The sequence below is a fragment of the Protopterus annectens genome, chromosome 1.part0 (genome assembly GCF_019279795.1).
Source record: "Protopterus annectens isolate FY-2018-M chromosome 1.part0, PAN1.0, whole genome shotgun sequence".
Classification (NCBI taxonomy): domain Eukaryota; kingdom Metazoa; phylum Chordata; order Ceratodontiformes; family Protopteridae; genus Protopterus; species Protopterus annectens.
The window spans coordinates 1,251,153,296-1,251,178,933 of NC_056725.1; the positions used below are offsets into that span (position 1 = coordinate 1,251,153,296).

The 25,638-nt window shown below is 40.1% G+C and overlaps 1 protein-coding gene across 4 annotated transcripts in view; it reads right to left on the reverse strand.

The window, feature by feature from the left end:
- ME1 (malic enzyme 1) overlaps window positions 1-25,638 on the reverse strand; it is a 1,705,192-nt gene that overhangs the window by 494,252 nt on the left and 1,185,302 nt on the right. For all 4 annotated transcript variants that reach the window (XM_044065993.1, XM_044065985.1, XM_044065999.1 and 1 more), the window contains one exon: window positions 24,865-24,974. In XM_044065993.1, the coding sequence (XP_043921928.1) occupies window positions 24,865-24,974 (110 nt within the window). The remainder of the gene's footprint in view (window positions 1-24,864; window positions 24,975-25,638) is intronic.

The window sequence follows — 25,638 nt, forward strand, 5'->3', positions numbered from 1 at the left end:
TTGTATACCTAGTCTCCTGCCTTTCCTGTGATGCTTTCTTGATAAGAAAAACAAAGAAAATTGAGGAAAAGAATCCAGCACATCTATAATATAAAAAGAAAGTATAGAAGAAATACCTGGTATAAACACTCGCTTGATCTGCATAAAGACTACACCTGGCTAATAAATGGAAGATTGAAGGAAGGGTGACACCTGTCAGGGTATTCTGTGTCCAAAGAAGACTTCTTCACAATTATGGTAAAGGCATCCTAGAAAGATGATATAAAAACACTCAGATATAAAGACAATCAGTTGTTTCTGCAAATGAATGGACCCAGGAACTCCAAAACAGTCACAAAACCTAGTAAAAAAAACATGACCAAGCCTAAGGAAACAAAAGCATTATAACTCGGAAAATGAAATGCAGACATGGACCCAAAAGTACTGCTAACAGGATAAACACAATTTCATTGGAACATTGTGGACACGAGACTTGAGGGAATGGAAAGTAGCAAAGCAGCAAAGAATGGAATGGCAAATTTACATTCTTCTGCTGAAAGCATCTTTTGGTGATCAAAGATTTTAGGGAGCTGGTCTTAACAGAGACAATGAGGAAGAGTGAAGGCAAAGATCATAAGATTCCCTGCACCAGAAAGAGGGCCTGCTTCTTTGTTTCAAGGTTCCAGACAAGTCTTTGGAAGCCTAACCCAACTGGATCTCTCTCAAAAGAGGCATCTAGGATAGAATACCTGAACTCATGACAGAAGGGAGAGAGAGCCCCAGCAATGCTAACCTATAAAGGCAAACACCCGAGCTAGATGTCCTATGTACGGTATTACTAGAGATAAAAATGAGCCAGCCATATAGCAAATTACAGAAAGATTTCGGGAGGGTCTTAATTCTTCTTTGACACCAGCATAAAGGATGAAATCTTTTCCAGCATTCAATCAACTAAAGTGGAATTAAATCTCTAAGGGCGAGACATGGATCCAGTCATGGGATCAAAATCACAGCATGGCAAAGGTAAAAACTCTCTCATCCTGTCTAATTCCTTTATCAAGTGGCACAGTGGAAAGGCGTGTTGGTCTCTGGTACCTACTGCTGGAGCAAGAACAGAACACAAGATTTGGCTCAGGAAAACTTAAAAGGTTTCTTCACACACTACTGTGGGACTTCTACAAGACATCTGCCATTCTAGGCGCAAAGGACACTAATTTAGGTTTCCCCATCTGCAAAAGCTGCATCCTTGAGCACAGGCCCCATGGAAAGAATGATCCATGTCTGTTTAGAAACTCAGTCAAAGGGAAGTAAGGAGCCACAAAACCCAGTCCCACTCAGGCATAACAGATAAACTCTCAACTAGGCATCAATCCGTATGTTACCAGATGGGTAGCCAACTGCCTCACTGATAGAACCCACCTCAAGTAGTAAACCCGTACTGAATGGTGTACCCCAGGGTTCCGTCTTGGGGCCTCTTGTTTGGATATACTTTTCTGAGGTACAGGCCAAACCCAGTGGGCTATGGCTGACCAAGTTTGCAGATGACTGCAAGTTGGAAGCTGTCATCAATTCCCCTAGTGACACGGACCTCTTTCAAGAGGGTCTCACCCAAACAAATAAGTGGTGCCAGAAACATGGTCTCAAGCTTTATACAAAAAAAATTCATCATCATCCCTTTTGGGGAGAGAGATGCCCCACAAATTATCACATTAACAACGTTCTAAGCATGCAGTCAGTTGTGAGGGATTTGGGCACCCAGATTGAAAGCAACCTGACTTTTGACCACCATGTTGCTTCCACTGTAGGGAAAGCTTTCTACATGGCCCACCTCATAAGTAAGGGTATCTTATCCAGTGACAAGGAGGTCATAACATCCCTGTACTCTTCCCTTATAAGGACCATTATTGAGTACAATACCCCATTCAGCATGTACCTTGCAAAACACATGCAGCAGCTGGCAAGACCGCAGAGGTTCCTCACCAGGAGGATCTAGGGCCTCAAAAATCTACCATATACAGATAGGCTAAAATCCCTATGCCTCTACTCTGTTTCATACAGACTCCTCAGAGGTGAACTTTGTCTGACATAAAAGGTGATCTCGGACCCCGCCTTGATGGGACTGCTGCATATCCGCAAGTTAAGCTCCACTCGAGTAACCTGCACACACGGCCTCAACCTGGTCTGTGACATCAACAGAACTTGCTGGCAGGACAGATTTGTGTCCCGGAGACTCCCCCATCTATGGAATAAACTCCCTCTCCACATCAACCAGAGTACCTCTACCCCTTTTTAAGCGCAATCTGGATAACTGGATGGGAAATGGAAAATACATCCCTGGGATTCCACCCTTGTCCCTGCTGAATAGGGGCATCAGGTGATGATTTGCCTATGCATGGGCTAAACTCTTGGCTAGGCTTATAAGGGCTTCAGGGCCAATACCCTAGTAACTTCCTATGATCCTATGATACATAGAGGACTTCACGAGCTTGATGTACATCTCCAAAGAAGGGATCATTTTGAGGACAGCTACTGTAAAAAAAAATAGTCATTGTCCTCACTTATCTCTGATAAGTCTGCCAATCCTTTGAATCCCCCTTCTCAGGATGTAGATGGCAAGGAAGAACCTCTCCTACTCCCACCTTGGTGAGCAGTGGGGACATGTTCTTTGCTGAGGTATATGGAATCAAGCATTTTGAGAGCGAGTGTTGGTAGCTAGGTGAACTGGGGACGTTCCAGCTATGGAAGGTGTGGGATGCAATACACATGCCAAGGACCTGGCATGGGTATCAAATGTAACTTCCTGAAGATATTCCCACACATTTCAGGTCAAGCCCAATTTCACACCAGACAAAAGCCTAACATCAAAGGCTTAGCCTGCGAGTACAGGAAGATACTTAACACCCTGTGTTCTCAAGCCATGTAGGAACCAGGGGAAGGCTTGAGAATTAGAGGTCTTCTGTTCCAAATACAACCATCCAGCCTGGCCACAGGAGCTGAACAGCTCCCCAAGCACAAACCGTTTGCAAGTAGGCTCCAGCTGCTCAAATGGGGTGTAGTTGGGGTCTTGCACCACGGGGCATCCCCTCCCCCAAGGTGGCTGGTACACCTGAAGGATGATGCTTGTCATCCTCCTATGTAGAGGACTTGAGATCAACCACTCAAAAGCCAAAGGGAAGACTTGTGAAATTCATAATCAAAGGGAACAGGACTTGTGCCCAGAGCGTTGACACCATCTGGTCTATACAATGAAATGGCAATGGTCTGGGACTATCAGGAACTCTTCTGCTAGTTCTCAAGTTGGGCACTCAGCCACTGCTCCCATATGAGGCACCTGGGGATTCCACTTCTAGTATCTTATGCTATTACAGGATGACATATTACAACTTTTGTCAGAGTTTGAGGTTGTGTTCTACTCCTAAGCAATATAGGTAATGCAGCAAGAATCTTTTGCCCATAATATGATAGCCACTTGAATGCTTAGATGGCCTGTTTTTCTACACATCCATGCTAAGGGTTTTACAGAGTGAACATAATTTTCTAAATCTGAACTTTGCGAGTATTACAAAAACTAGTGGAGGCAGGAGCTAAGTAAGCTGTGAAATTGTAGTAGCAATCTCAGTGAGCACTGGCAGAGGGCCACAACTTTGAAGTAAAAGCATAAATAGTTGGCAAACGCCAAGACAGCCACATGATACAGGCAAAGAGAAAGATTTGTGGTACAGGTGACAGTTTCTCAATTTCAAACCAGCAGTCACATTGGCATTCTGCACTTTGAAATCTACTGTTTCCATACTTCCCACCTTTAGAAAAATCCTAGAAAAACTGTCTTACACACAGCTAACAGAATGTGTCAGCAACCTTCTTTCCCACAAACATTTTGTTCAGAACACAGCACAATAATAGCATTTTGAACTCTCAGAGGAGATACTTCTAGGCATGAACAAAGGCTAGTAAACAGGTATCACTTTTATTAACCTCTCCAAAGAATTTGGTTCAGTGTATCACAAAATTCTCTTAACCTAGTTAAACAAAAATTAGCCCAGGCACCATTTCATGGCTCCAGAAACTACTTGTCTGAAACTTTACTGTCAAAGTCCAGTCCTGTCTCACTCCCTCAGCTATTATCAGAAAAGATGTCCCACAAAGCTCTATCCTTGTCCCTCTCCCATTCATCATCTTTGTGAAACTTCCCCTTGACCTCCTTCAAGTTCCTCTGCTGCTTTAAGTAGATGACATGATCCTGCTGTGGTCAAATCCATACCTCACAGAAATCAAAAAAGAACATCAAGCTTATTTTCTGTCCCTTATGCAATGGCATAAAGACAAACCGCTGCTTTTAACACATCCAAAACAAAAAATATCCTCTTATGGTACCAGACAGAAGCTCCATAAAACTCTTTCTTAGCTACAAATATTTGATCATAACACTGCCTTAAAAAAAAACTCATCCAAATACTTGGGTCTATGGCTAGACCAGTCTCCGCTTCACTCTCCAGTTCAACAAAATCAGGAAAAAAACCTATTGTGGGCCAACAAACTGTCCCTATTTCTATCCAAAGCACCCTGCTTCATAGACAAATACCAGACACATGCAATCAATCACAAAAGCTGCAGGTTCAGTCTCTCCTCGAAGAGTGAGCTTTGATAAAACGAATGAACACCATAATCAAGGCTGTTCATAAAAATTCATATGATATAACAGAAGTAAATAGGATAAACTCATCTAAATAACAGATAAAGTCTTATGAAAAAATATAGGGCGGTAAGGGACAGGAAGGGGAGCAATCAAATGCCATCACAGAAGTATCGAATAGAGAAAACTATAAAGTAATTAAGACCAGAAGTGTCACTGTTAGAAGAGTATAGAAGAGGGAACAGAACAAAAATACTCAAGGATAGACATGATAAAAGTAACGTGCAGTATCAGAACACATTAGGATCTATTGTATACTACTGCAAATAATAAACCAAAAAAATCAGCACAGGCAGAAAAACTTAAATGATATGCAGATAAACAAAGGAAAAGTGCCAAATAAAATTTATTGATGACCCTAAAATATTAGAGAGAATTGGGAAACGAGGCAAAGGGAATTGAAATACCACCAAAAAAAGAAAAAAAAAAAGACATTTTGGAGAAATATCTATGCGGAGCCTATGGAATATAAAGATGCTGAATGGACAGAAGTAAAATAAAACAAAAACATCAAATGCAAAGTGGAATGAAGTAATAGCCAGAGAAATAAAATCAAGAGCAAACCTTCAAGCTATCTTGAAAACTACCGACCAATAACTTGCCTTCAGACAATGTATAAACTAGACACTGGATTTAATACAGACAAAGTTTGTCATTCAGAAGAAAACTCAATCATGGCAATACAGCAAAAGCGCAACAAATGGTAATTTAAAATTAAAGGATCATTTGTTGTTAAATTCATAATGGAGAATTGTAAAAATGTGAAGAATATAAGTATGACATGGATAAAATATAAAAGCATCTGGCAGCATATATTCATAGATAAAAGACTGCTGACAAATGTAACACCCTACACTGTTCGATTACATTACAACGACCATGAAACAGTGGCACACCACTTTGCAGTTGCATCATGATAAAGGACAAATTATTATCACAGGGATAAAAATTCAAAGGAAGACATTCCAGGGTGACTCTGTCATTGTTGCTCTTTTTTCTTGCCCTTAACCCATTAAGCTGTCTACTTAACAGGTCATGGCTCTCAGAAAGCAAGAAAGTGCAAAGACTTATGTTTTTGTGGATGATTTAAAACTGCATAGTTCATCAGATGAGGAACTGAAAGAACTGCAAGTGATCAAAACTTTCTCAGATGATACAAGAACATCATTTGGTCTTGATAAATGTGCAAAAGCACCATTTAAAGCAGGAAAGCTGCATCACCAAGAAAATATCAGTCTGGGACAGGAATGTGATATTAATGAACTTGAGCAAGAGGAAGTGTATAAATATTTGGGAAATGATGAAGGATCAACAATAAAACATGAACAAATGCGAATAAAACTTAGTAAGGAATATTTTAGACAACTAAAATTAATATGAAAACAGCTCTGAAATCTAGGAATAAAGTCCAAGCTATAAACCAATTTGCTCTTCCTGTCCTAACTTACAGTTTTGGGGGGATTGGCCCCAAGAGGTATTGGAATAGCTGGACAGGAAAACAAGAAAAATGTTTCATGTTTATCAAATGATTCATAAAAATCAGTGTGCATACCAAGATTATACATTCCCTGTTCTGGAGGAGGTATGGGCCTCCTCAAAATTGATTACATATGTAGATTTGCAATCATAGGACTGCCTACACATAAGCTGCCCTTATAAGATGCAAACACAGTGAAAGTTTTAAAGCATGAGGAGAATAATCTAAGATGACTTCCCTGCTTAGTTTAGCAGAAGCATATCCGTGTCAAGTGGTAATGGAAATCAAACCAGAAGTGGATAAAAATTTGGCAGCAAATGAATGTGCCAAAAAAAAAGAAAGAAAATAAGGTGAAGGATCAGATGAGAAGGCAAGAAATGTGGAAAACGCATGAATACAGTAGCAAGTATAGAAAATGCTTGGAACAACCTCATGTCGGTCAGGATCAAATGCAAGAATGGTTAAGGACAGGTGAACTTAAGTCAAAAGAAGAAAGGTTAATTACTGGCAGCCAAAGATAGCAGACAATGTACATCTTTGGTTCAGAAAGTCCATTGAACATGTGGGAGAAAAAGAAATGCAGGTTTTGTAAAACAGAATTGGAAACTGTCGCATATCTTGTTGCTGGGTGTTAATACAGTAATGGCAGAAGGCCTGTATACTGAAAGGCATAATAATGTGGCAAAAATGTTGCATTGGGGATTGTGCAAGCAATATAATACTGAAGTAGCAGAGAAGCATAGGAAGCATAAGCCTGAAAAGCATTATAGAAAATTATGAAGTTTATATTACATGGGATCACCCATTACCAAGAGTTCAAAAAACAGATGTGAGAAAACTAGATATAACAGTCCATTAAAAGAAGACAAAAGTAGCATTGATCATTGAAATTGCCATGCCAAGTGACTACAGTGTCTTGTGTACAGGGAGACACAAAGTCATAAAATACCAGGATTTACAGGCAGAAATGAGGGAAATGTGGAAGGAGGATACCCGGACAGTTCCAATAGTAATAGGAGCAATGAGTCTCAAAAAAAATTACAGTCATACTTAGATATGTTACCAATACATGTAAGTCTGTATGAATTGCAGGAGTCAATTCAGGGCACATTATACGCGTGCTGCAAAGAGCACTTCTGGCGAACATCAAAAATTGAAACAATACTACTTTTATGAACTTTAATCATATTTTGAGGAATGAGGTCCATTCCTATCATGGTATTAGAAACCTAAAAGACTTGGAGAAATTAAACAGGAGGGAAAATGAATACAACTACAAAACCTATAAAAAAACAAAATTGCTCTTAGTCAAGCAAACATGAGACTCCCTATTAGGCTCCCAACTCCTCAACCTTGTTGTTTCTGATGTCCCTGACATGCTCATAGATTCCCTCCCTTAATTTTCTTTTTGTCTTTCCTATATAGAAACCACTACACTGACAACATAAAGCAGCATAGACAACCCCCAGTGAATTGCAACTGTAACATCCATTAGGTTGAATAATAATATGGTTGATCTTGATCTTTAGTGTGTTCAGAATGTATACACACTGAACACAAGCCATATCTCCTCACATCTTTTTCCACTAGTTTTTTGGTTGCTCCATTTCAATATATTTTTGATAGTGGAGCCCCTTCTATAGACTACATCATAAATAAACTGGTCAGAAGTAAACCTAGCTATAAACTAACAAGAACATTCGCTAATAATTTTACTCTGTGTTGAAACTAACCTAGCATTATTTAGGTTGTTCTCTAATTTTCTTTATTTAAAAAGGAAAAAATAAGCCCATTTTCCCTTTTCACAAGGGTCTCATTTTTACTCTATTAGAAAAAGTGGGTAATTTCTAGACAAAAACATTTCCATTAAAACTTCACATTGTGTTATGAAATCAACGTCATTAGTAACCATACTTGCCATTCTGATGAACTGGCCTTTAACTATACCCTTTTTCACATACTCAGGGTGATTAGTATGATAGTGCAGAAGACTGCTGCAATACATGGGGTTTCTATAAATATTGCTTAAAAAGCATTTGTTCACTCATGTCTTTGAGTTCAACATCCAAATAGTTGATAATTTCACTATAAGTGTAGGTAAATTTAAGGAATGTTGTAGTGTTATTAATGATTCCCAATCCATACAAAAAACAAATCTAAAACAACGCAAGTATAAATTCCAATTGCCCCTGTACAGTGATGTAAACACAAATTTCCTTGCCCACATTAGCATGATTATATTTGCAAATATGGGGGCAAAAATGGCCCCCCTAGCCACACCAGTTTTTTGCAAAAAATATTGCCCTTCAAAAAAGTCATAGTTATTTCTTAGTATGGTTTCCATAAAGGTCACCAAAATGTCTACTTGTTCATTACTAAAAAGGAGAGACTCTAATAAAAATTCTTGAAACCATTCAACCCCTAAGGTATGTGGGATCACGTTAAACAAGTTAACTATATCTACTGTAAGGAGAGTCACGTTTGCATTGTATTCCAAACTGTTTAGTTTTTTTAAAAAATGCCAGGAATCGATACATATATGATCATTCTCTTTTAGCACTTCCACTTTTGGTTTCAAGAATTTTTATTTGAGTTTCACCTTTTTAGTAATAAACAAGTAGACGTTTTGGTGACCTTTATGGAAAAAATAACTGTCTTTTTCAAAGGGCAATATTTTTTGCAAAAGACTGGTGTGGTTAGGGGGGTGCCATTTGTGCCCCCACATTCGTGAATATAATCATGCTAATGTGGGAAAATAAATTTTTGTTTACCTCATCATACAGGGGCAACTGGAATTTATACTTGCATTATTTAGATGATTTGTTTCTTATGGACTGGGAATGTCTCAGATATTAGTAACTTTTTGGATTTCATTAACACTACACCATGCCTTAAATTTACCTACACTTACAATGGTGAAATTATCAACTATTTGGATGTTGAAATCAAAAAAGACATGGGTGAACAAATGTTTTTTAAGCAATATTTATAGAAAGCCCATGTATTGCAACCGTCTTCTGCACTATCATAGTAATTACCCAGAGTATGTGAAAAAGGGTATAGTTATCGTCAGAATGACACTTATGGTTAATGACGATTTTATAACACAATGTTTATTTATTTATTTACATTTGTTTACCGAGAAATTCCGACTGGATGCAGGTCCTTTTTCAGCAGATGCCCGGGGAGAAAAGCTCTCCATCAAGTACATGATGAATAGAGATACAAAGTTGCAGCAATAGTAAACATTACAGGTTATTGGCTTTAATACAATAACAAGATATTGATTATCAACAGTATATACAGTAAATGTTGCAAGTTAAGATAGTTTCTCATCATTTACAATATTAGTAACAAAGTTGTCAGACAAGATTTTAAAGTGTGTAAAGACAACTAGATAATTCTGACTGTGGTTAGTAGTGGCGGTAGTATAGTTGGGTTAAGAGTCTAGGTTGGGGGGGGGTAGTCTGGACTAGAACAAGGACAAAGCCAGTGCAAATTTAAGTGGAATTTAAGCACAGTCTTGAAAAGGCTGCTGCAAGGTAGAGAGTTCTAGAGGGTGGAAGATTGTTCCAAAGTTTAGATATGGTACATGAAAATATGGCTTCTCCTGCTGAGTTTTTGGGTTTGATAACAGTCTGTTGATTTTTGTTGCTTGAGCTTAGGGGCCTAGTGGAGTGATAGGGTTGGAGAAGGGACATTAAGGAGGTGGTTAATATGTTTATGAGGGAGGCTGAGTTGATTATATTGAAGGAGTTGTGAGAGTTCTAGCCAGTTTAGTTCTTTAAGGGAGATACAATGATGGCTGCAGAAGGAAGTTTCAGTGGCAAATTTAGCAATTTTGTTGCAACAAGCATCCAGCTTGTGTAGGTCTGTCTAAGGTTGGTAAGTAGGGGGGGATGCGTAGAGTAGGGTGGAGATTATTGGCTATGGAGATTCTAGCCACCTTGGTTAGGAATTGGCAGCTTCGATATAATGCAGTTTCTTGTGAACTTTTTTTTTATTGAGAGATATATGTGGGTGTCAAATCTAGGTTTGTTGTCCATTTCCACACAGAGTAATTGTGTTTGCTCTGATAAAGAGATGATGGTATTGTCTTCGGCGAGAATGTTGAAGTGGGGGGTATTTTGGGTGGCTTTGCAAGGTTGGAACAGGAGAAGTTTGGTCTTACTTGGGTTGAGTAGGAGCTGAGCATTGGACAGCCAGCTTCCTACAGAAGAGAATGATTCCTGTGGGATTTGTTCTAGTTCTGGTAGAGTGGGGGCAGAGCAGATAAGAGTAGAGTCATCTGCGTACTGTGTAAGAGATGCTTGTGTGGTGGCAGTATGTAGGTTGTTAGTGAAAAGTGAGAATAGCAGAGGGCCAAGGATAGACCCTTGGGGAACTCGGAGAGTAACTGGGAGGCACGGTGATAGGTTATCGTCCCAGATTACTGATTGCTGACGTCCGTGTAGATAGCTGTGGAACCAGTTGCAGGCTAATTGTGAAAAGGGGAGGTTGGAGAGAATAGTAGCTCATGAGATACCATGTCAAAGGCCTTTGAGAGATCTAGAAATACAGCAGTAAAGAAGAGGCCATTGTTTTTGTGATGAAGTATAGTGTTGGTGAAAGAGCAGAGCGGTGGTAGTGCTGTGATATGGCCTGAAACCATGTTGGGTTTCAGAGAGGAGATCATTAGTTAGGAGGTAGTTGGAGATCTGAGTGTTGATACATTTTTCAAGTATCTTGGAAAGGGGAGAGGATAGCAATGGGGCGGTAATCTGAGAAGTCGGTGGAGGGGGTGCCTTTGTAGAGGGGAATGATGTGGGATATTTTCCATATCAAGGGAACATAGCCTTCTATTATGGAACAGTTGATTAGAATTGAAATTGGGTAGGCTAGTGTATCAGCTGCACTTTTCAAGTAATCAGAGGGGAGGTTGTCAGCTGCGAGTTTGGTGGGTTTAAGTTTTGACAAAAAGAAAAAAGGAGTGGGGGTTTTGGGTTAGGAGTTGGGGGGGTTGTTGTAGGGAAGTGTTTGTTTAGAGATGTTATAGTTTCAGTGAAGTGTTTGTTGAAGGATTCAGCAATACTGCTGGAGGAGGTTGGAATGGACAGCTGGGGGTATCAACCTTCCCTGGATGGAGGATAGTGTTAATAGTGGGCCAGAATTGCTTAAGGTTGTGGTTGGTAGAGTTTAGGGTGGATTTATAGTAGACAGATTTGTCTAATTTTATATGCTTTTTGGCTTTATTGTGCAGTTCAAGGAATGATAGCCTACACGAGTTATTTTTTGTTAGTCGCCAGTGCTCCCAGGCCTTATCCCTGGATTTCATTAGGGTTCTGGTGGTCTTTTGTAACCATGGGGCATGCCTGGATCTGACTGGCATTTCTTACAAGAGCATGGGTGCTTAGGATGGAGAGGAAGTACTGCTGAAGAAGTGGACAGCCTCATCAAGGTTGAGGTATTTTAGTGGTGACCAGTTAATTTTTTCCAGGGAGGAGATGAAAGTGTTGTGGTTGAAGTTGGACTTGCTCTGTATTTGCCCTGTGGATAATGGGCTTGAGACTGCTTGTGTGGTGCAGAATTAGGAAAGTGGGGGAGTGGTATGACTGCCAGGTAAGCAGCCTGCTAGGCAAGAGTGAGGGGCTTTGTTGACTAGGATCCAGTCAAGTAAGGTAGGATTGTTAGGGGTTTTGTTGATTCGGGTAGGTGATTGGATGAGTTGAGTGAACCCATGGAGATTAAGGTGAATGGCTGGGGGATTGTTATTACAGGACAGCCAGTTGATGTTAAAGTTGCCGAGAATGATGGGTTCCTGGGGTAGAAATAGGGTAGCCCAGCTCAGGAGATTTTCTAGGGGTGTAATATTTTGCCCTGGTGGGAAATAGCATCCTATGATATTGTTTTGTTTGGGTTTAGTTTGAGACTGGGATAAAGGATTTCTTCATGGTTGTGGTGAGGGGCAGATGAGTTCAGGAGTTGAATATTGAGGTGGTGTTTAAATATCAATGCTACACCACCTCCTTTTTTGGACAATCTGTCTATGTGAAGGATGTTGTATTCAGGTGGAAGTATTTCCTCACTTTTGATGTGAGGTTTGAGCCAGGTTTCAGTTAGAAAGAGAATATCTGGGGAATATATGATTATATATCAAAAAAAACAGCAAAGGTTCCAAGCATGGCTTAGCTCAAAATATTTACTTGTCTGATGAGGCGGAGCTTTGGTCTGTGAAAGCGCTTACCTTGTATATTTTTTGTATCAATTAAATATAAGTTTCTTCAGTGCCCACACTATGGCTAGACATTCCTTTTCTACAGCTGCACAGCATTTCTCCCTGGGTTGAAGCCTATGACCGAGATAAACCACTGGGTGCTCTTTCTCCCTCAGAAGAAATCTGGCTAAGTAAAGCCCCCAGCTCATGGTTGGAAGCATCCACCTGCACAATAAATTCTTTGATGTAATCTGGACTGGCTAACACAGGGGATCCTCCCAAAGCTTCTTTAAGCTTCTTGAATACCTGGTCACATGCTGGGGTCGACACTACCTTATCTGGCCTGTTTTTGCTTTTTGGTAACAGGTGCAGGCCATGTCTGAATGGCTTCCACTTTGGCAGGTTGTGGCATGATCTTATCACTCCCCACTCTGACTCGGGTAAGAGACCTCTACCATACGCACCTGACATTTGCTCAGTTTAATGGTCAACCCTGCCCTCTGTAGTCGGCCCAGCACCTCCCTGACATGTTGAAGGTGCTCTTGCCAGGAATGGCTGTAGATGGCAATATCATCTAGGTAAGCAAAGTCAAACCCTCCTGCTAAGATATGATCTACCAGCCACTTGAAGGTCACTGGGGCATTTTTCATCCCAAAGGTCATCTTTGTGAACTCATACAAGCAAAACGAGTCACACAGGCTGACCTCTCTTCTAGCACTGGAGTCAAAGGCACCTGCCAGTTAACCTTGGTAAGATCAATGGTGGTAATATACTTATTCCCACCCAGCTGCTCTAGGGCCTCATCTGTCTTAGGCATGGGGTAAGCATCTGACTCGGTGTGACTATTTAATTTCCTGTAGGCCACACAGAACCTGGAGCTGCCATCCTCCTTTGGCACCATCTCCACTGGGGAGGCCCAGGTTGGACTCTAATTACCCCTAGTTCCAACATCTCCTGTATCTCCTCCCACAGAGTCAGTTTCACTCTCTCAGGCACCCTGTAAGGGGCCTAATAGGCCTTTGGGGTCCTGTATCCACCTGGTGCTGCAACAGGTGGGTGCACCCTAGTTTCCCAATGAACATGTCCCCAAACTCTTGTAACACTGTTTGGGTAGGAGATAGCTGCTGGAACACTGCTACCCCTTCCACTGAGGTGTCAGTCCGTGCCTCACTGAGGAGATCAGTCACCAGACCTCTCTCAGACTCCTTCTGCAATCCACTGCAAATACTCAGCACAAGGGCCTCCCTATCATGGTAAGGATTTATCATGTTAACATGGTACAATTTCTGCTCCTGCCTATTAGTTCCACCATGTAGTTAACATTACTTACCTTTCTTACCACCTTGTGGGGTCCTTTCTAAGCTGCTTGCAGCTTGTTGTGTCTGACAGGAATGAGAAACATTACCTGCTGCCCTACAGCACACTCTCTAGCTCAAGCATTCCAGTTATACCAGACCTTCTGCTGTTGGGCATCTTCCAGGTTCTCCTGGGCCAACCCCATGAGTTCCCTAAGCCTTATCTTGAGGTTTAGGACATATGCCACAACAAACTCCTTATAGATTCACACTCACCTTCCAACTCATCACAAGTTAAATCTAGAGGTCCCCTTACCCTATGCCCATACAGCAACACAAAGGGTGAAAAAGCCGTGGATTCCTGGGGAACCTCTCTGTCAGCAAACAGTTGGGGCAAATATTTCTCCCACTCCCTCTTAAACTGGTCTGCAAATGCCCATAGCATGGACCTGGGGATGGTAGGGGTGGTCTGCAAGTGCTTCACCCCACAGTACTTAGACAAGCCAGCGGGTCTGACATGAAATTGGCACCTCTGTCTGTCAGTATTTCTTTTAGGAAACTCACCCTGCTGAAAATCTCTAACAAAGCATTTGCCACCTTTTCTGCCTCAATAGAGGACAATGCCACTGCTTCAGGGTATCTTGCAGCATAATCCACTACCACTAGTATATATTTTTTCCCTGTGGAACTTGGGTACTCAGAGGCCCCACAATATCCATAGCTACCCTCTGAAACAGCTCCTCAATCACTGGCAAAGGCATCAAAGGAGCTCTGTCTCCTACCTTGCCTACCTTTTGGCACTACTTACAGGTCCTGCAGTACCCTGTTACATCTCTGGAAATTCCATGCCAATAGAAGTTCTGCATAATACGTCTCTTTGTACATTTTATGCCCATATGAACTGCTAAGGGAATATCATGGGCTATGCCTAGAAGTGCCATATTGTAAGCTCTAGGCACTACCAAATGCTGTACCCTCTCGCCCTCTATCCCTCCCTCAGGGGTCCACTCTCTACACAGTAACCCTTTGTCCGAGTATACAGATTGCCCCTTCCCTTGAGAATCAGGTGCCTCACTAGCTACCTGCCTCAGGCGTTGTAATGTAGGGTCTGAGAGCTCAGCTAACTCTCTCTTTGTAACCCTTCTCAGCTCCCCTTCCACAGGAAGTCTGGTATCCTCTGACAGTGGTGCCTCACTGTCAGCCTGCGTACTACTACTCATCTCTACCTTTCCAGTCACTCTGTCCAAGGGAACATCAGTACCCACAAGCAGCTGTGGCACAACTTCAGTCTCACTGCTACAGAGTAGCCTCCTCCCTGAAGTAACCACCTCACTAGTCCTGGCTGCAAGTATGCGGTTTGACTGGGTCTCCTCCAGGCTACCAGAGCCACATGCTTGTCTCCAAACCTGACTGTGTGTAACTGTATGAATACATGGTACTGCATTATCAAAATCATTCGCTATCAGGACATCTGTAGGGATATCCTCAAACACAATTCTGTGTGGTTATCATCAATCACAGTGGTTGTTTTATGGTTCCCTATTGGATGTTGTTTTGCTGGCCGAATTTTACCTACATTCAGTTTCCCTTCTTTAATATTGGACTTTGGGGAGTACACATTGATTGCTGGTACCTATTTCGTCATTATTAACAGGATGGGATATACAGTCTTTCTAGGCCTAGCAATCGGATGGAGGTATTGCCCATCGTAGTATGCACTGTCCATTTGGTTTAATCCTTAACAGTGTGGAAAATTTGGGTACCTTTTTACATTTCTACGGTGACTGGACGGTCTGTACATTTTCTTGGTCCCAGGAATTGAAAGGAGGGACAATTTGCATATTCAGGTACTGTTTAGTGGGATTGCCTACTGTATCACAACTTTTGCAGATGTTTGTGACTATCTTTCCCTTTTTTTGACTGGGGTCTTTAGCAAATTCAGTGATTTACTCTGTTGACCTAGTACTTCCCTGGATATTTCCGTTTTGCTGTACTGCACTTTATTTCAAACAGACTTTAATCCCTCTTATGAGGTTTGTTTTACCAGGAATTTTGAACTTGGAACGGGCGAACAACAAGGACTTTGGAACAATTTTGTCAGCAGCCTATTTCTAAATACTCATGTAGGGTTGGTTTGGATAATTTCATGGTTGGGGTGGATTTGAATGTATGGGAATTTTCTTTTGAATTGTTGCAAACAACTTATGAATACTTACTATTGTACTTTTCCTTATTAAGAGCATATGAGAATAATTATGGTTGTTTATAGTACTGATATATCAAGGCTTTTCATGCTCTATATTTGGCGATTACATTTATATTTGTTAATTCCAGGTCCGGTATTAATGTGTAAGCCCAGTAACAATACTTATATTTGATTTTATGAATCAGCTGGGGTTGTTTACTAACATAAGACTAAGCCCATTCCCAAACTCATTTTTATATGGGTTTGACTAGGGCTAGTCATTATCAATCCTTTTTACAAGGGTCTTATTACGCTAGTGCAGTTAAGGTTTTCTGATCTATGTTTTTTGCTGCCAGCTTTATTATTTAACTGCAATGTTTCTTTATGATTATGTAGAAGGCCAACCTTGTATATAGTTTGTACTCCATGACAATTTTGGGTGGACAGCCAGGTCCTTACTATTGGGAAGGGAACTACCACTAATACTTTTGTATTTTCCATATTACTTCTCTTTCCCAGCCGTGAGGTTCACTATATATTGGGAAAAATTCTTGGTGTATGCCTTTCACATGCATCAGGCAGCTATTACTATTGAACTTTATCAGGAACTTATTTATTGGGTCTACTACATTTGGGACCAGTTTTTTTATGCTTTTTGGTCCTGTTGGTTTTTGAATTTAGTGATATGTAGCATTGTGTGTGGTCTCTATAACTGATGTACAGGACCGGAATGGTCATTCACAAGGGCTACTTATTGTATCACTTTATATACTGACTCCAGGGGGTGAATACCCAATTATGGGTAGGGAGTATTGAATATTTGATTCCCTGCTTGGTTTTCAGTATGGTTTTTGCCTATACGTGTGTAATAGCTGATATAATAGTTTCAATATGTTGATATCATTGTGGGCCTTATGGTTTGTGACCGAGAGTGACACTGGGTGGACATATATATTTTTTGTGCCCTCTTTTGTAGGGTCAACTTAAAGGCTTATTGGTCTTCCCCTTCCATTATATGCTGGTCTGGTGACCCTCTTTTGTTTTTTGGATTTTTTTGGTTAATTGCTAACTGGTTAATATATACCTTTGACATGGATTTGGCTTCTCTTATTAAAGGTTTATCATCAGATACGGATGATTTGGAGGTATTTGGGTTAGGACCTGTTAGTTTAACTAATGGGGATAATTTTATAGATAATGATCCAACTAGCCAATGTAAGGTGGCCTTAATTTAAGAACTAATGTCTGCCATTTATGGCTCTTCAAAGCCCATCAACATAAACAGATTACACCTAGGGGATTTAGGGTTAAGTCACACCCTTGGTACATAGTGTTGACCAGTTACTTTCTGAACAATGGGCACAGGTACAACAGCAGGAATCCATGGGTTTTGTGGATGCCTTAGCAGCCTATTATGAACGTATGGTTCTACAAGGCATCCAGGAAGTTGAATCTATATCAGAACCTTAATGCATTTGAGACTTTACCTTGCTATACAGCCTGTCTGAACCAACTTAGTAGTGAACTAATTGACTTGGAAAATTCACTTAAAGAAAAAAAAAAATGACGAAATTTAACAGATTTATGCGACTGAGAAAGGCAAACCTTTTGATATTTCTAAAAATGTCAAATTTATGTTCTCTTGACAAAAAAAACATTTACTCCTAAATGGAAAAGACCTAAATCTCTTCTTAAAAGGAATAGAGACGTCCCTAGTTTTAACTCAGGGGATGAATCATCTTCCAATAGGGAGGTTGATGATGACCACACAGTTGTATCACCAGACCCCAAGTGCCCAAGTGAAGTAATTCGCAACACCCTTTAGGGTCAGGATCAAGAGAGGAAACATAGGGGTAACAAGCAATTTGGAGGGGCTCCTCAAACTGACGACACAAAGGTAGATACTTGTACTAATGTGCATAACATTTCTTCTGTAACCCTGTCTGAAACTGAAATAAAGATCTTGAACAAAGGCCTGAACTTTGTACTCTTTTTTTTTTTTTTTTTTTTTGTTCCTGAACATACCTTGGCTCAGAATGTGTTGGATTTTTGTCATTCATTAAATTTCAAGCTATATTTTGACAATGCTCCAACCAATACTCAGAGAAGCTTTAAATTTTGTGGATCCAACTTTATGCCCCCGTGTTACTTTTGTATCGATGTTTTAATCTAATGTTCTTAAAGATCTACACTTTAATCCTCGTGAGTATAACAACTTTTTCAACAATTTATCCAACGTTGAGGAACAAAGTATAGATAAGTTTAAGGAATAACAGGGATATTGTTATTCTACCTGCGGATAAAGGAGGAGTGGTTGTGATACAGGATTGGGTTTTTTATTGTGGGGAGGCACTGAAACAGAGGATAGTAGATACTATATGGCTATGCAATTGGATCCTACTAGGACGTTTAAAATGGAAATTGATACCTTTCTAGATGAAGCTCAGGAGGAAGGCATGATCACTAGTGCAGACATTTCCCATTTTAAGGTACCTGACCCAAAACAGTATCTTTATCTCTTACCCAAGATCCACAAGGACCCCATAAATCCACCGGGGAGGCCTATAGTGGCTGGTAGGGGCTCCCTTACTGAACCCCTCTCTGAATTTCAGACACTATATTTGAAACCCTTGTTGGCTTATGTGCGAGCTCGCATTCAGGACATTACCCAATTTTTGGGTATTATCTCGGAAATGCAGCTATACCAACATCCCACATATCGGGCAGAGTTGTTAGCATTACAACATTGGCTGGTTAAATCTGAATTGTATGAACCAGGTTTTAATACCTTTCTTGTTTGCCTGGCTGAACATGTTTTAACAAAAAACGTGTTCTGTTTTCAAGATCAATGTTTTTGGCAAGTACAAGGAACAGCCATTGGGGCCTCCTTTGTGCCCATATATATGCCGACCTGTTCATGGAATATCTTGAGAAGTTGATTTATGATGCTTGCCACAATTTATACATTAATGAGACTGACATTTGGAGGCGATACCTCGATGATTGCTGGTTGGTGTGGAAGTCCGATTATATTTTCTTGCAAGAGTTTGTGAATTATGTTAATGAGAATAAATGGGGCACTGAATTTAAGGTTACTCTCAGTATGACTGAAATTACCTTTTTGGATGTTTTTGTTAGTAGAAATCCTGATAATACCTTGGATACTAAGGTATATAGAAAATTTCCCCAATATAATTCTCTTGCATGATACCAGCTTCCACCTACAACATATCCAGAACATCCAAAAATCTGTTCCTAAGTGTTAGAAGAATTTGCTCCAACTCTGACATATGACCATTATAAAAGGGACAAGATTCATCGGTTCCAGGATAGGGGTTACAAACCAGGGGATATTAGCAGGGCTTGCCAATTTGCTTCGAGTCAGGACAGGGCCAAATTATTGGAATACAAAGTACAATCAGATACTCAGTCTAGGGTGAGATTTGTTACTACTTTTTGCAGGAACACCAAATCATTTATGCATATTATTAATAGACATTGGAACATCCTGATGGCAGAGGAAAGACTTTCTGATTATTTGGGGGATAGATGTTCTTTTTCCTTCCGCAGGGTCTGCGCACTGGGTTCTCTATTTAGTCATTACAAAAGGTTTGACCATAGGGGGACTTTTCCCATCCAACGGACACTCACGGGACACACATTGGTGGGATGTGTCCCTTACGGACATTGTTCTCATTGTTACAGGGTAAACAAAACTAAGGAATTTTCCAGCAAAAATGCATCCACAGTTTTTAATATCACTTTCTTGGCAAATTGCAGCACAAGTTGGGTAATATATTTGGCCACTTGTTCATGCTCCTCGTTTTATGTGGGCCAAACTTCGAGACCTCTCAAACTTAGAAATGGGGAACATGTGAGTGATATAAAGAATAAAAGACAGTCCAGTGCCCTCTTTAAACACACTTGCAAACATAATGCTGCTCTGTTTAGATTTACCATAATTGATTGTATACTGGGGAATTGTAGGGATAAATCTGGCTGGCATACCATTTTAAATGTTAAAGAAAGAAAATGGATCATTAAACTGGGAGGGGGGGGGTTCCTCTGGTGTAAATGAGCATCTTTCACAAACCAATAGGAGGTCGTTTTGACCCTGTGTGTGTGTGTGTGTGTGTGTGTGTGTGTGTGTGTGTGTATATATATATATATATATATATATATATATATATATATATATATCTAGGGCTTTTTTTGTTCCATTACTTGTATGCTTTTGGCATATTAAATTGTTATACCACACTTTGTGTTAGCTCTTTTTTGAACTTACTTTTGTTTTTTAGAGTCTTTGCACTTGTGGTTTTGGATTGACTTTGGATATCCTCAAACACACCTACTTGCTGGCTTCCTTTTTCCACCCTCCCAGTCAAGGTGAAACCTAGCCAAAGGCATTTGGAATGGGGTCCCACCTAAAGTTCTGACTGGTGTAGACTGCCCAGGGCAAGTAGTGCTCCTTTGTAACCACTGCAGGCTTCACAATGGTTATAATCACCAAACAGTTTAAATATCTCTCCCACAAGTCACATGTAAAATGACATCCAATGCACACAAGTCAGTAATTAAACCATATGAATATATACAAAAATAAAGGGACAAGGAGACTAAAGCTGGAGTTAGTAATTTGTCCCATATTTCCTTTATTACTACATATACCCCGGAATGTTCAAATTTTTTTAAAATTCTGAATACATACTGGCAAGTGTTTTCTGTTTATAAAGAACTACAAGGGATTCATAAAGAGGGAATAAAAATGGTATACAGAAAAGGGAGATGTTTTAAAGATATTAGAAAGAGTAGATCAAGACAACAAATGCGTCTCCACAAGAAAGAAAGGTACACACAAATGTGGCTCCTGTAATTATTGTAGTTTTTTAATAGAACTTAATGAGGTCTATGTAAATGGAAGGAGGATTTCTATACATTTAACAATTGTAATACCAGGGGCCTTGTTTATTTAGCTTTGTGTAAAATTTGTAATTGTTATGTGGGAAAGACTCAGCATAGGTTCAAGGAATGAATTTATGAACATTCCCTTGATATTAGAAAGGTTAATATGAATAATGCTCTTGCAAAACATGTTTTGAGAACGGTGATCATGTTTTGGGGTTTGTTGCCATTGATCATGTTAACAGAGAACCCAGGGTGGCCCCCTGGAATGAAATTTTAGAGCTTAAAGAGTTGCAATGGCAAATCAGACTCAATGCATGTGTTTTTCCTGGACTCAATGGAAATATTTCTATTTCAAGTGTTTTAAAGCTGAGATCTTTCTATATTTAACATTTCAATATTTTTATTTTTGTATACATATGGTTTAATTACTGGCTTGTGTGTGTTTTCATTGGATGTCTTTTTACATGCAACTTGTGGGAGGGATATTTAAACTGTTTGGTGATTATTTTCTTTTGTTCTGAGGAAGTCTTGTGGATCTGCTTTGACGAAAGCGCTTAACCTGGGTTTGTGCATTAAATTGGTATATTTTTCCTGGAGTGACTGGTTTGTTTCGTTTCCTGTGCTGGTTGTTAGTTTGAGGTGTGTGTTCACAATGACTGTGTCAGAGATGGTCTCCCCCTTAGCAATGGTCTCTTTGCCATTCACTGCTCTTGTGGCAGTTCGGTACCCTTGTTGCCTCAAGACAACTTACTGTTAGTATTTTGTCCTTCTCACTTACTGGCTTCCCTCACCTTTTGTTCTCCACCTTGCCTCCATGGACATCTATATGCCACATGCCCCCAGTGGTTCCATTCAAAACATTTAACCCTAGGTCCTGGACATATACCTGGACTAAGGGCTTCCCCTGCTACTGGCAAATTCTGTTGGGGCAGTCTAGGCTGCCCACCATGGGTTCCTTTAGACACATGAACAGTACTTGGGGCCCTTTTCCTGTGCAGGGATGCCCTGCTTGCTAGGTATAGGTCTCCCTTGTTCCCAAACTTATCTGAAGTAGCACATTATCTTTCAGCTAACCAGATCCTCATGTCCTCAGGTAAAGTGCTAAGGGCTTGGTTCCCTCATCGAATGGTCTGCCAGCCCTTCAAAAGTGATGACCTGATCCCACTCACCCACCTATGAAAATAAGTCCTCAGTTCAGCAAACATATTCACACATACTCTTCTGCCTTGCACCTATGCTCACAAAACTTTTTCCTACAAGTTTCAGGTGTTAGCTTAAAAACATTTAACAGACAAATCTTAACAGCAGTATAATCAAAAAATTAATGATCAGAAAGTTTAGACAACACAGTTACAGCTTTACCATGGAGTAAGGGGGTCAGCAACCATACCCAGAGCCTTTGGTCAACATCATACTGTTTTACATACCCTCTCAAACATATAAATTAAACTATCAAAATTATCCCACTCAGTAAACTGCAAAAGAAATTTACTGAACTTTTGTGCTTCTGGGGTCTGGGGTCCAGTTACTCCCTTACCCACTACCTTTATGACTATGGCGAAAAGTCAGTATCTCCTTTCCTTCTCCTCAGCTTCCAGGCATAACAGTTTCTCATTCTCCTCAGCCTGCAGATGTCTCATTCTCTCTGACACTTGTTTCCAAATGCCTGGCCTCCAACTCAAGTCTCTATAGCTCCAGAGGGATTTTTAAGTCCTCTGCAGAAAGGTTGAGCTGTCCATTCCCAAAATGTTGTACATCTCCACGACAAGACTTATCTCCCTCTTGATTGCTGTTTTCTGATGCAGCTGTGACCAAAGCTGCAATCATGTCTGCCTTATTCAGGTTTCCATGCACCAGTCTCTTAGCCTGGCACATCTCAGCCAAATGGTTCTTGTCAGCTTGCCATACTCCTCTGCGGACATGCTTGCCTGCTCTCCCTGACTAACTAAGGTAACAAAAGAAATAAAACAATTGTGATCTGAACTCTGAATATTCACTGCATGGCTGACAGAGTACAAAAACACCTTCAGTGATCACTGTACACGAGCTACAGGAATTCACTATCCACACCACAAGCCAATTGCTAACCAATTAATATGTGGTGCGGATATCCCACTGCCAACCAGTTAATACGTGGTGTGGATATCCAACCACTGCCAACCAATTAATATGCGATGCCGTGCACTGGACCAGTGATCAAGGAGCCTCAATCCTCACCAATAACACCAGTGAGGGGCATTCCACATTGGGAAGGATAACAAATACACACAGTAAAGTACAATTTCCCTTAAGAGCACAGGGAGATCACACTCAGTCTGGGGCTGGTTTCCCCCTTTCTCTCCAGATCCCCAATAAGACTCCCCACTGGCACAGATCTCAGCAGAGTAGTCAAGCCAAAACCTCCAGTGCCCTCTCTGCCCAATCAGTGTGTCGTGTCCCTGCCTAAGTAGCTGACAAACACACACTTAGAGATTTGTTTTATATACAAACACACAGACACTCCTGGAAAAGGCTGGCACAGGTTCTTCAGCTATGTTCCCTCTTGCCAGGCTATAAGGTAGTAATCACTGGTACCAACTACTCTTATCAGCTACTATAATGGCCCTTGCCAAAGGGTGTCCAATTACTGTGCAATATTATCAAATTAGTAAGTGTGAACAGCAAGGCTTATTTGGAGTGGCTTTGTACAGTATCACTATAGACATGCAATGTACTCTAGTGCTTAAATTATCTCTGCACAAAACAGCCACAGTTGAAAGGTTTAAATTATTTAATAATAAAACACAAGACAAATCTTCTTAATTCAACACAGTGCTAGACAAGAGTTCAGAAATCACAGGAAAATGCTTAAAATAATACTGCAGAATAGTCTGACAAATATAGAAAACAGCTAGACTAAATCTGACTAAATTCCTATCCAACTCTAAAAGCAATCAAGTTCTAAATAAACTTACATATAGAGCAAAGGCATAGTACTGGTGAGTGATGTTCTTTAGACAAAATTCAAAATGCTTTCTATTTCAGATCCCTTAAGTTGATAATGTATCACTGCTGACTCATTTTAGATTACATCATTCTTCTTTAGTTCCCAGGCTAACAGAAACTCAGAGTTTTAACATTTCTTTGATCTTGCACCTGGCCAGGAAACTACAGCAATATACATTATATATGTAAAATCTAGCAATTAACTCTGGTCTCAAAACAGAAGGATTCCTCAGTCCAGACATTATGTCTCCAAGCTTTGAAATCAGTCATACAATGCTTGACTTATCAGCTTTCTTCCAGCAAAATGCACTGTGGTTACATTTTTGAAGTTCAACATTTAACAGTTTTCTTACATTTGAGAGGACAAGCCTGTGGATTACATTCATATTTACAATGACATAATTATCTACAAAATTCTATCTAGCTAGGCTGGCAGCCTTCACATATCTTCACAATAATGTTTTCCACCAACTATGAAATAATGGATGATGTAGGTAAGACCGGTTTAATTCATGTCACTGTATGTTAAGTATTTGCAATACGGGATTTCAGAGTTATTTGCAAAGCTATCTTAGTGTACAATGTTTAATTGTTACCATCACTTTCTAACACTAATTCTGACTAACAATGGTAGCGCAATATATTTTACATTTCTGAGAGTAAATGTAAGTTCTGTTACAATAAAGATTAATTAAATTTCTCAATGCCACACTATTTTCCCTGATTTTTTGACCATTTCCAGTATAGAAATGAACAGCTGTTCATGGAAAAAATGCACCAAACAGAACTGTAGCATAAACGAAACTTGAGAATTGTAAGTATAATTGTTGGGTCTATGTCAGAACAAGGAAAAATCAAACTATCGAATGCTCACGAGCGAATAATCAGGAACTCAAAATCGCTATTGTGGGGGGTTGCATACCCCACACCCCCGATAAATATATATTCCTACTCAGAGATTGCACTACAGTGAGGAAAGGGCAAATATTTCGATCTTCACTGCACTGCGATCCCAAAAAATCAATATCGAATTCCTGATTTTTCTCTCATGTGAGCGCTCGACATTTTGCGTTTTCATCATTCTAAAGTAGACCCTAATTTTTCTCTATGTAGCATGATTAATTCATATCTCACCATATTTCAGCCTACCTTGAATATCATCATTGAAGGTACAGTACTGATTGCGATACTTCTGTAACAAACGAAAAGCGTTGGCATTGGCAAAGTCTTCAAACTGAATAAGGCAGTTCATTCCATACCTTTACAGAAAAAAAGGAGTTAGCTTTAGCCAAGTAATAAATGCAAGTACATTCATACATTTATACTTTATTCAGAGCAAAACTTTTTTTTACAAACCAGGACTGAGGGTTCAGTACACTAAGAAATTTGAGAAATGAAATTAGCTTTTATGTTGATGTATACTTTGAGGAACATTTTGTTCCACAAAAAAAACTTGCATTTCATCATTATGACAAGTAGATTATAGGTTCATAGCTTGTGACTGTGGTAATATGGTATCCATTGTTCTGCTAGACTTATCTAAAGCCTTCGATACCATCTCCCATAGCCACCTACTAAAATCATCTATTTAACCTCAATCTCTCCCAAAAAACTCTTTTCTGGTTCTCCAGCTATCTTTCTGATAGATCCCAAGTCGTGAAATGGGGCCAGGTCACCTCCACTTTCCTTCACCTCCACTTTCCTTCCTAGCCCCACTGGAGTACCCCAAGGTTCCATACTTGGCCCATTGCTATTCACTATCGTTATTAAACGACTTCCACGAAGCCATACCTTATACCAAAATTGTGCAATACGCTGACAATTCCACTTTGATCTGCTGTGCCTCTAACCGAAAAGATCTCCAACTTCTAACACAAACTCCCTTCTCAACCACCGAAAATTGGATGCTCCAAAATCACCTCT